At 42.8% G+C, this 9622-nt stretch overlaps 1 protein-coding gene across 1 annotated transcript; it reads left to right on the forward strand.

Moving 5' to 3' along the window:
* Nucleotides 1-540: 540 nt before the first annotated feature.
* LOC308571845 (vomeronasal type-2 receptor 26-like) lies at nt 541-9331 on the forward strand (the record flags this gene model as incomplete). Its single annotated transcript, XM_081167459.1, has 4 exons — nt 541-1125; nt 2821-3048; nt 3258-3384; nt 8430-9331. The coding sequence occupies 4 exons, from the start codon at nt 541-543 to the stop codon at nt 9329-9331; spliced, it is 1842 nt and encodes a 613-aa protein (XP_081023585.1).
* Nucleotides 9332-9622: the final 291 nt, after the last annotated feature.

Raw genomic sequence — 9622 nt, forward strand, 5'->3', positions numbered from 1 at the left:
CAGATAGAAAGCACCAGGATTGAAGGGAACAAAGACATAACCTTGAAATATGCTCATAGGTCAAAAATGAATGTAATCAAGAAAAATAATTCTTCTCTTTTTTCACTTGGGTGGGGATATTATAATAGATGAATATGTATTCCTATTGAGTGGGTAGTTCCCAACAGGCTTCAGATGCTCTTGGATATGATTCATTTTCTAGATCTTCATTTAGGGTTCAGGTGCAGTTGTGATACTGAAACCCTCCTATCTCCTCTTTATGTGTCTTAGTTTGTATATGGCTCTGCTCCAATGACCAATGGCAACCCTGAAGCTGTTTTCTTCAACTGATTGTTCCCAAATGAGGACCATCAAACCTGGGGAATTCTTCAGTTGCTGTTGTATTTTAAGTGGACATGGATTGGGGTGGTTTATATAAGTAATGACAGTGGAGAGAAATTTATGCAGAATGTGCTCCCCATGTTTTCACAAAGAGGTATATGCTTCGATTTCATAGTAGAACTGCCGAAAGAATCCTTTTCCAGTAATTTTGCTGAAATAATGAATGGCTTTTCTCGAGTACTCAGAATTATGCTGAGGAGCAGTGCCAGCATTGTGATCATACATGGTGATATTCAACTCACGGTAATTCTTAGAGTGAGTCCAATGTTTGCTGAATTTGAGGGCATAAAAATGAACAGTAAAGGTAAAGTGTGGATTATGACAGCCCAGATGGAGTTCACATCAATTCCCTCTCAAAAAATGATGGGTTTAGAGGCCTTCCATGGAGCTTTATCCTTTGCAGTTCCTTCCAAGCAGGTAATAGGATTCCTTGAATACCTTCAGATGAAAAACCCTACCTTGGAAAAGGAAGATGGTTTTATCAGGGTCTTTTGGGAAAATGCATTTGAATGTTCTTTCCCCATGAATGACACCACAGATAAAGAAATGTGTACTGGAGAAGAGAAGTTGGAGACTCTTCCTACCTCTGTTTTTGAAATGAGCATGACTGGGCATAGCTACAGTGTCTACAATGCTGTCCATGCTGTGGCACATGCTTTGCAAGCCATGCATTCATCCAAATTTGGACACAGAGCAATGGCATATGATGGGAGAGGGATTCTTCTGAAGCAGCAGCAGTGGCAGGTAATATTCTGAGGGCCTTAATGCAGAATAGGACATCATACCTATCTAACAACAAGCCAGGATAGTGCCATAGGTCAATGACAGAGCACCTGCTTTGCATATAGGAGATTTGAAGGTCAATTTTTGACAACCTCAATTAGAATGGTAGGATCTCCTTTATGAAATTCAGGGAAGAAGCTGCACGTTCGTGTGGATAGTACACAGAGGAAGATGGTACAGTGCTCTGACTCAGTCTAAGTCAGCATCATTATAGAAACCCTACCTCATAAAAGCTTTATTTGTTTGGAACAGCATTTCATTGTTCATTAACGCAAAGCCATTTCCGACCTGGGAGGAGAGGGTGTTGCGGGCAGAAATCCCTCCCACATCCCACGCGGGGGCTGGCCATTGCCCCCGCGAGACTAGGGAATCCCCGGGCGTGTCATCGACCCGGCCCGCCAATCGGCGGACCAGGGAGGCGGGGCCTAGCCTATTTAAGACTAGGCACGCCCGGGGACCGCCCTCTTTGCCCCTTGCCAGCTGAGCGGTTTTTTCCCAACCCACCCACCCATTAGGTTTTAGGTAGCTTTGACCTTGCTATGGACTTCGGTTGGTCGCCGCAAGGGGCCTGGTAGGAATTTTTCCAAGTTGGCACACTTCGAGCCTTTTGGTTTTTTCGCCTACCTCGTAGCAAACGTCACAACTTATTCGGTGTTGGCGGTTAGGCATTGGCAGGGGTCTATTGTTATGCAAATGAAGGGGGGAAGGAAACGCCATCACCTTCCCCAAAAAGAAATGGGTAGTCCGGTAGAGGACTCCGGGGGGCGTTGCCTTGTGTGAAACCTAGGGAGGTAAGGGCCTCCGGCACGCCCCAGAGCGGTGACACTCGTTGGGATCCTAGTTGGCGTACTTCAACAGGACTCCCACGGCTTGTGGACAACCCTTCCCGGTCCCCATGCCGGGTAGTTGATAGGAGCCAATGCCTAAGGCCAATACCTTCCAATTCTGTAATCAATAAAGTTGTGGCCTTCTATGCCCATTAACCTTAAATACTGTGTCCGGTGTCTTCATTTCACTTGGGGGAGGGGACTTGCCACGCAACAATCTATGTAAAAAAATAGGTAAGTCAGCAGTAGTAAGGAGAAGCTAGAGAATCAGCCTACTGTTAGAAATGAGCATGACTGGACAAAACCACAATGTCAGCAATGCTGTCTACACCCTGACGTATGATTTGACAGCCATACCTTTATTTATCAAAATTCTAAAGAACAGTAATGGATGGGAAGAGGTGGATACTTCTGACTCTACAGCCATGGTAGGTAATGTCCTGAGTACATTACTACAGAGGAATCCATCATAAATCCATCTTCAACAGAAGGCCATTAAATGACTATCTACGTCTTAAAGCTAGAGTGTTGACATCTAAATGCTATTTTTGACATAGTTTTCCTTCTGAGCCAATTTGATACTGCTCCCCTGCATTCAGTTCCCAGTGAAGACCATGAAACAACTCACCATTGTCAGACTTATAATCTTATTTGCCAGTGATGTGTAAAAGAGAGCTGTATTTTCCATTCTTCCAATTCACTTTGCTTGTTCCTTAGATTTGTTTTCAATCGGCAAGACCACTAACCATAGCTTCCAAAAGGTCATCTGCCACTGGTACATCTGCCTATTGTTGTGCATTCTTGATGGTGTTCCTTTGCTTCCATTTAGATCCACCACTATCTGAGAAGTGTCTCGTTTAACAACAGTGCTGGGGAACAAGTTGCTTTTGATCAAAGTGGACAAGCTGTCGCTGGGTTTGATATTGCAAACTGGGTCACATTCCCAAACCAGTCCTTTCTCAGAGTCAAAGTTGGAAAAGTAGACTCCTTGTCTGCCAAGGACAAAGGGTTCACAATTTCTGCAGATGACATTGTTTGGCCAAGCATATTTAACAAGGTAGGTCTTGTTAAGACCCAGAATTTATCTGCTCTGTCATATATTAAGAGGTGTTACCTGTCCTGGGATAAGCAATGGCGAGAAGTAGGATACAGAACTTCTTTAATAAAGTAAATCAGTAATACAATATTTGGTTACACCATTTGTAACTCCAAATACATTATAGAATTTCTGGATGTAAGAATGTTTCTGTTTTTCTTTATTAACAGGCACAGCCCCTTTCTATGTGTAATGACAATTGCCACCCAGGGTATAGCAAAATAAAGTTGGAAGGGAAGCCATTTTGCTGCTATGGTTGCCTCCCTTGTCCGGAAGGAAAGATTTCAAATCAGCGTGGTAAGAAATGCAATGTAGAGCATTTGTTCAAAAATAATAAGCAGTATCCACCTACTTAGATTTGCTTGGACAATGACTTTTAACCTTCCCCTCTCTCGTCTATTATTATTATTATTATTATTATTATTATTATTATTATTATTATTACTACTACTACTACTACTACTACTACTACTATACCGCCCTATACCCTAAGGTCTGTTCATGAACAGCCCTGGAATCTCCTAAATGTACTCTGGTTTTTCCCTCTGCCCCCCAGAGCAGGTAAGAGGTAGATGTGGAGAGAACACAGAGAGAGAAGAGATCCTTGCATTTCATTGCAGAAGCAGAAATCCTTGCCCCAGATCTATTTTGTTCAATGCTGTCCTTTGGAATTGATCCAAAATACTGATATAGATAGATAGATAGATAGATAGATAGATAGATAGATAGATGATGATAGATAAGGTTCCATAGGCATTGATTACCATATTTAATTATTTAGTTATTTATGCTAATTCAAAGGTGATGTAATGATTGCTGATATAACAAATTACAGCACTGTAACTTTCTGCAACAGTTTTTGTAAGGGTTTTTAGTGGGTGCTTTATTTTTGAACTTGTTAAGTTTTAAAAACTTTTTTTAAATGTAGTGGTTTTTGCCTGTGTAAGACATCTGAAACCGAGAAGGGTTGGTTACAAATTTAAGTGATATAAATCATAATTATTATAAAGATAAAAAAATAATTATAATATAATATAATATAATATAATATAATATAATATAATATAATAATATATTTCAGATAAATATGGTAGATTTAATCATATCCAATCTGGTCACTGAGGGCATTCCTGGATCACTGCTAATTTGAGTTTTTTGGCAGACATAATTCTGGGTAATGCGATCATCCATAACTCAGTGTTATGGCAACTGATCTGCATACAGAAGGTCCCAGATTCAATCCCAGCATCATCTGTCTGAAATGCTGGAGAGCCATGGACAGTCTGCAGAGAGAATTATGAGCCAGAGAAATCAATTGTCTAATCTGGTATAAGGCAGCTTCCTGTGTTCCTATGAGAAGATTTCCCCAAAAGAAAGACACTTACTTAGTTATAATGAAACAGCTTCCTCCAAGGGAGAACGGTGAATGTTTGAAAGAAACTCCACTGAATTAAACACTTACTTTTTGGAAGAAAAAAGCATGGCTTGTACATTTATGTAAGCTTTATTTATTTATTTATTTATTTATTTACGGCTATTAGCCCATAAAGTATGTACAACCATAAAAGCACAGAGGCATAAAGACCGATACATTCGACACCAGAAGGTGAACACCACGATGCAAGGGTGGGTCATTGAGCAGAGCCAAATAACAGCTTGGGGCCCGGAGAGCTCCAAGGGACGGATCACAGAAAAAGGAAAACTGAAGACGAGATCCGACATGCACTCTCATCATAACTGTCCGGTTAGTTTTTGATGTTGTTGTTGTTTTTTGGTGGTTTTTGTGTGTGAGATAACCGCGTTCAGGAGTCTCGCCACCTGCAGAGTTACAGAAGGATCTGTATCCTGCAAAAGTAGTGCGGCATGTGGCTCAACAGGCCTGCCAACCAAGCGCAGTAAAGCAGGACCCAGGAATTTAGTCCTGGCTATGCTATGTAGGGGACAGTTGAACATTATATGTGGAAGAGATTCAACAGTTTTCCCGTCACACACGCATAGCGGAGACACCAAACCCTTGGAAAATCTATGGCTCAGCAGGTTCGATGGAAGGACATTGAACCTTGCACGAATAAATGCAAGTCGGTGTGGTACAGATGAAAGAGATGACATGTATGATGGAAAGCCAAGTGGTGGGGTTATTCCGTGATACCTGGGGGAGCAGACACCCCCACCCCTGGCGAGGTTGTGTTGATTTTCAATGTCTGCTAATCTTTGCTCTATAAGGCTTTTGGCTGAGCGTAAGTTCATCTTTAAGGAGTCCACTGGGGGAATTCCGATGCTCAGAAGTTTGGCATGGATTTTTCCTACCCACGGATTGACAAAGTCGTCCCGCCAGAGGCACTGAAAAAGGTAATGGTCGGGAAGCCTATGCCAGCTGGACAGCCAATAACCAAAGACTCGCTTCCAGATGACAGTCTCCAATGATGCAATCCTTAACTCCAGACGTATGGCTGCGTTGCTCACACACATGGGGAGTTTCAGGAGGCGACGGAGAAACTGATTCTGCAATGTCCCCAGCGATGTTAAATTGGACCCTGGGGCCCAGAGCGGGGCAGCATAGCAGAGGGTGGAAACCACTTTTGCGTGGTATACCTTCAATGCAGAAGGGATGTGGGAGGCTCCGTCGGCCACAAAAAATTGGAGTAGAGTATAAAGTATTGTTTTCCCTTTGTTTAGTAAATACTGTATCTGTGGCTTTCAGCTTAGGTTGTAGTGAAAAAAGACTCCCAGGTATTTAAATTTGAAAACCTGTTCTAATTGGACTCCATCTAACTTCCAGCTGTAAGTTTTCCGAGACCTGGTAAAGACCAGGACTTTAGATTTCCCATGATTAATTGTCAGATGGTTGAGTTTGCAATAAGCAGCAAAAATCTTTAGAGCTCTGCATAAACCAACTCTAGAGTAGGAAAGGATCGCTGCATCATCGGCATATAGGAGTAGAGGGCAGCGAAAATCAGCTAGGCGGGGGGCATGAATGTTGGCTTGAGACTCATTCAGAAAGAGCTTCATATCGCTAATAAACAAGTTGAAGAGGAGTGGGACCAAAATGCAGCCTTGGCGCACACCTCTATTTATTGGGACCTCGTTGGATAGGTTTCCCGCCGGTGTGAGTCTCACTCTAGCCGACGACCCGTGGTGTAATTGGGTTATAAGCCATAACAGCCTTCTATCTATGCCCCATCTCTCTAATTTCTTCCATAGACAGTTTCTTGGGATACTGTCGAAGGCGGCCTTTAGGTCTATGAAAGCGACACATAGGCGCCCCCGACTCGGGGCAGAATATTTTCTGGCAAGATGATACATAATTACCATATGGTCAGTGGTCGAATAATTGTTCCTAAAGCCCACTTGCTCATGGCCAATCAAATTTGAGTCGTTTGCCCAATGGGACAGCTTAGACAGCAAAAAATTTGCATAGATTTTCCCGATGATAGACAAAAGGCTGATGTTCCGATAGTTCTCCGGGTCAGCAGGGGGACCCTTTTTTATGGACTGGCACGATCACGGCCTCCTTCCATGACCTAGGGATAAGCCCCGTAGAATTAATTGCATCAAAGACTTTGGCCAGGATTTCAGCCCACCACCTCGGTTGCGCAACAATAGCCTCAGCAGGGACTAGATCCGGCCCGGGGGCTTTGCCCGTTTTCAGATCTAATATCAAGTCCATTATCAGGTCTGGGTCGGTAGAGGGCCACAAAGGTAGATGGTCGGCTCAGAATTCCATGGATGAGTTGGATTCCTCTGCCAAGGAGAAATATTTACTCAAGAATTGTTCCCATGTGGGTGCAGGGATAATCGTCAGTGGGTACTTCCTTCCTCTTTTGTTTATCAAAGCCCAAAATTCCTGTGGTCTGCGGGATCTAGAGGCCGCAATCAAGGCTCGCCAATGCTTTAGATACCACTCACGTTTGGCCAGCTTTAAAGTCTGTTTGTATGCTCTTTTGGCTTGTAAATAGGAGGATGGTAGAGCCTGGGGATTAGAGTTTTTGTATTCATTATAGATGGAACGAAGAAGGGATCTTGCTTGTTTGCAAGAGGTGTTAAACCAAGGGGCCCCAGCACTGCAATGCGCCACATTCGCCTTTTGAGGAGGTGATGTAAAAAAAGTGGTAAGGTTTGTTATAAGAAGGTTAAAAAGTTTCAAAACCGAATTGGAATCTTGTAAATCAGTAGTTATTTGAGGTAGATAGGCAGTGATTTCCCTATGGAAAAAATCCTGATATTTTTGGGCCACAGCCTCGGACCATTTGATCCCTCTTATTTTGATCACTGATGAGGTTTCCAGAAGGACTGAGTGTTTATAGTCCTTCTGGCACCGGAACAATGACAAAGTGGTCACTATTGGGAGGTGATCACTGAAATGTTGGTTTTCAACTTGGAAGGAAAGTACATTAACGGCCAAATTTGCGGAGATCAAGAAGTAATCGATAACACTGTTAGATGCTAGTCCCAGGTGAGTGAACTCCCCCGGTATATCGGGGGGGGGGGAGGTGCCGTTCAAGAATACTAGATTCAGGCGAATGGCCATTTAGTAAAGGGTCACTCCAGCTTTATTTACTCTGTTGTCCTTTGAAGTTCTAATTCTGGTATGTTCCAAGTCAAAGTTGTCCAAACATGGGGGAGTCCACCATTTGGACTTGGTTAGTAGGTCCCAATTTGTGGCAATTTGAGCATTAAAGTCTCCCCCAATTAAGGAGTACGAGTTAGGGCATTTGGTATGACATGACAATAGGTGATTTTCAAATGATTCCCATCTCCAATCAAGATCAGGTGCTGAGCCTTCGGGGGGGAGATAAACATTAGTAATTAGTAATGAGAACTTCCCTTCTGCGATCAGTCCAGATAGAGCAAAAGGCGGGGAAGCCCGTACCAGAGTGAATTTGGCGCGAAGTTGGAGTGAGATCCCAATCAAAAGACCCCCTTTGGGGCGACCACCTTTCAAGGAAGGGGAGGCCGGAAGTGTTAGAAGATCGAAGCCGTCTATGGTAATCTCTTCCTCATCCCATGTTTCTTGGAATAGGATGATGTTAAATGAATTTATGTACTTCCTGAATTCGGGGTCTGATTTTTTGGTTCTCCAACCAGCAATGTTCCAGCTAAGTACTGATAATGTCGGGTCCTTGTGCTGTCCCGGTAATTGTCACTTTGAGTTGTTTAATGGGTTCTTGGAGGTAGAACGAGGACCCATAAGGAAATCAGTAATTTTAGTTTGTGCGGATAAAGTCTTCTTCTGTGTTGATTGAATTATAAGCTTCCTTGATTCAGGACTTTATTGCTTAAATACTTTAGTGCACTATGTATTGCCGTTTTTATTTTAAAGAAAACCATGTTTTCCTTTCCAGACATGGATGAGTGTTTTCAATGTCCAGAAGACCAGTATCCAAATGACCAACATGATTCCTGCATTCCAAAATATATAAGTTACTTATCTTATGAAGAACCTTTGGGAATATGTTTTGCTGTTTCTGCTCATTCTTTATCTGTTATCACATTCTTTGTACTCAGAGTCTTCATTAAGTACTGGCACACACCCATAGTCAAAGCCAACAACAGGGACCTCACCTTCGCACTCCTAATATCCCTCCTGCTCTCTTTCCTTTGCGCTCTGCTCTTCATTGGCAAGCCTAATAAGGTGACCTGCCTCCTTCGACAAATTACTTTTGGTCTCATCTTCTCAGTGGCGGTTTCTTGCATATTGGCCAAAACCACCATAGTGATTTTAGCTTTCATGGCTACCAAGCCAGAGTCCAGTGTCAGGAGATGGGTGGGGAATAAATTGGCCATTACCGTTGTTCTTTCCTGTTCCCTAATTCAGGCCAGTCTTTGTTGTGTGTGGCTGGCAACATCTCCTCCTTTCCCAGATCTAGATATGCACACGATGCCTGAAGAGATTGTGCTTGTATGCAACGAAGGTTCAGTCACCATGTTCTGCTGTGTCCTGGGCTTCATGGGCTTCCAGGCCATAATCTGCTTCATTGTGGCTTTCCTGGCTCGGAGGCTGCCTGACACATTCAATGAAGCCAGGTTCATCACCTTCAGCATGTTGGTCTTCTGCAGTGTATGGTTGACCTTTATCCCAACCTACCTGAGCACAAAAGGGAAATACATGGTGGCTGTGGAGATCTTCTCCATTTTGACTTCTGGTGCTGGGTTACTGATCTGCATCTTTTCCCCCAAATGCTACATTATTCTGATGAGGCCTGACTTGAACAAAAGAGAACAGCTGATAAAGAGGCCAAACTGAAGGAACTTAATTTTTCTTTCCAAACCTGTGTCTCCATCAACCTCTGAAAATAGTAAATCATGTTTAGATAATAAGCCCATCTGTGGCATGTTGATTAGTCAGGCATCTTTACTGTCTTGAGTTCGGTGACCAGTAAACAATGTTTTGTATCCTGAAGCCTACTCAGACATGGAATTTTAAGGTTTTATGTCTATTCTAAAAATGCTGTTTTTGTTCATATCTTGATAAATTTCCTGTCAATTGGCTTTTAATGTGGGTTTTTTGGTGTAGTTTTTAATGCAAATTTTATAT

The sequence above is a fragment of the Podarcis bocagei genome, assembly GCF_964188305.1.
Source record: "Podarcis bocagei genome assembly, chromosome: 13".
NCBI lineage: Eukaryota > Metazoa > Chordata > Lepidosauria > Squamata > Lacertidae > Podarcis > Podarcis bocagei.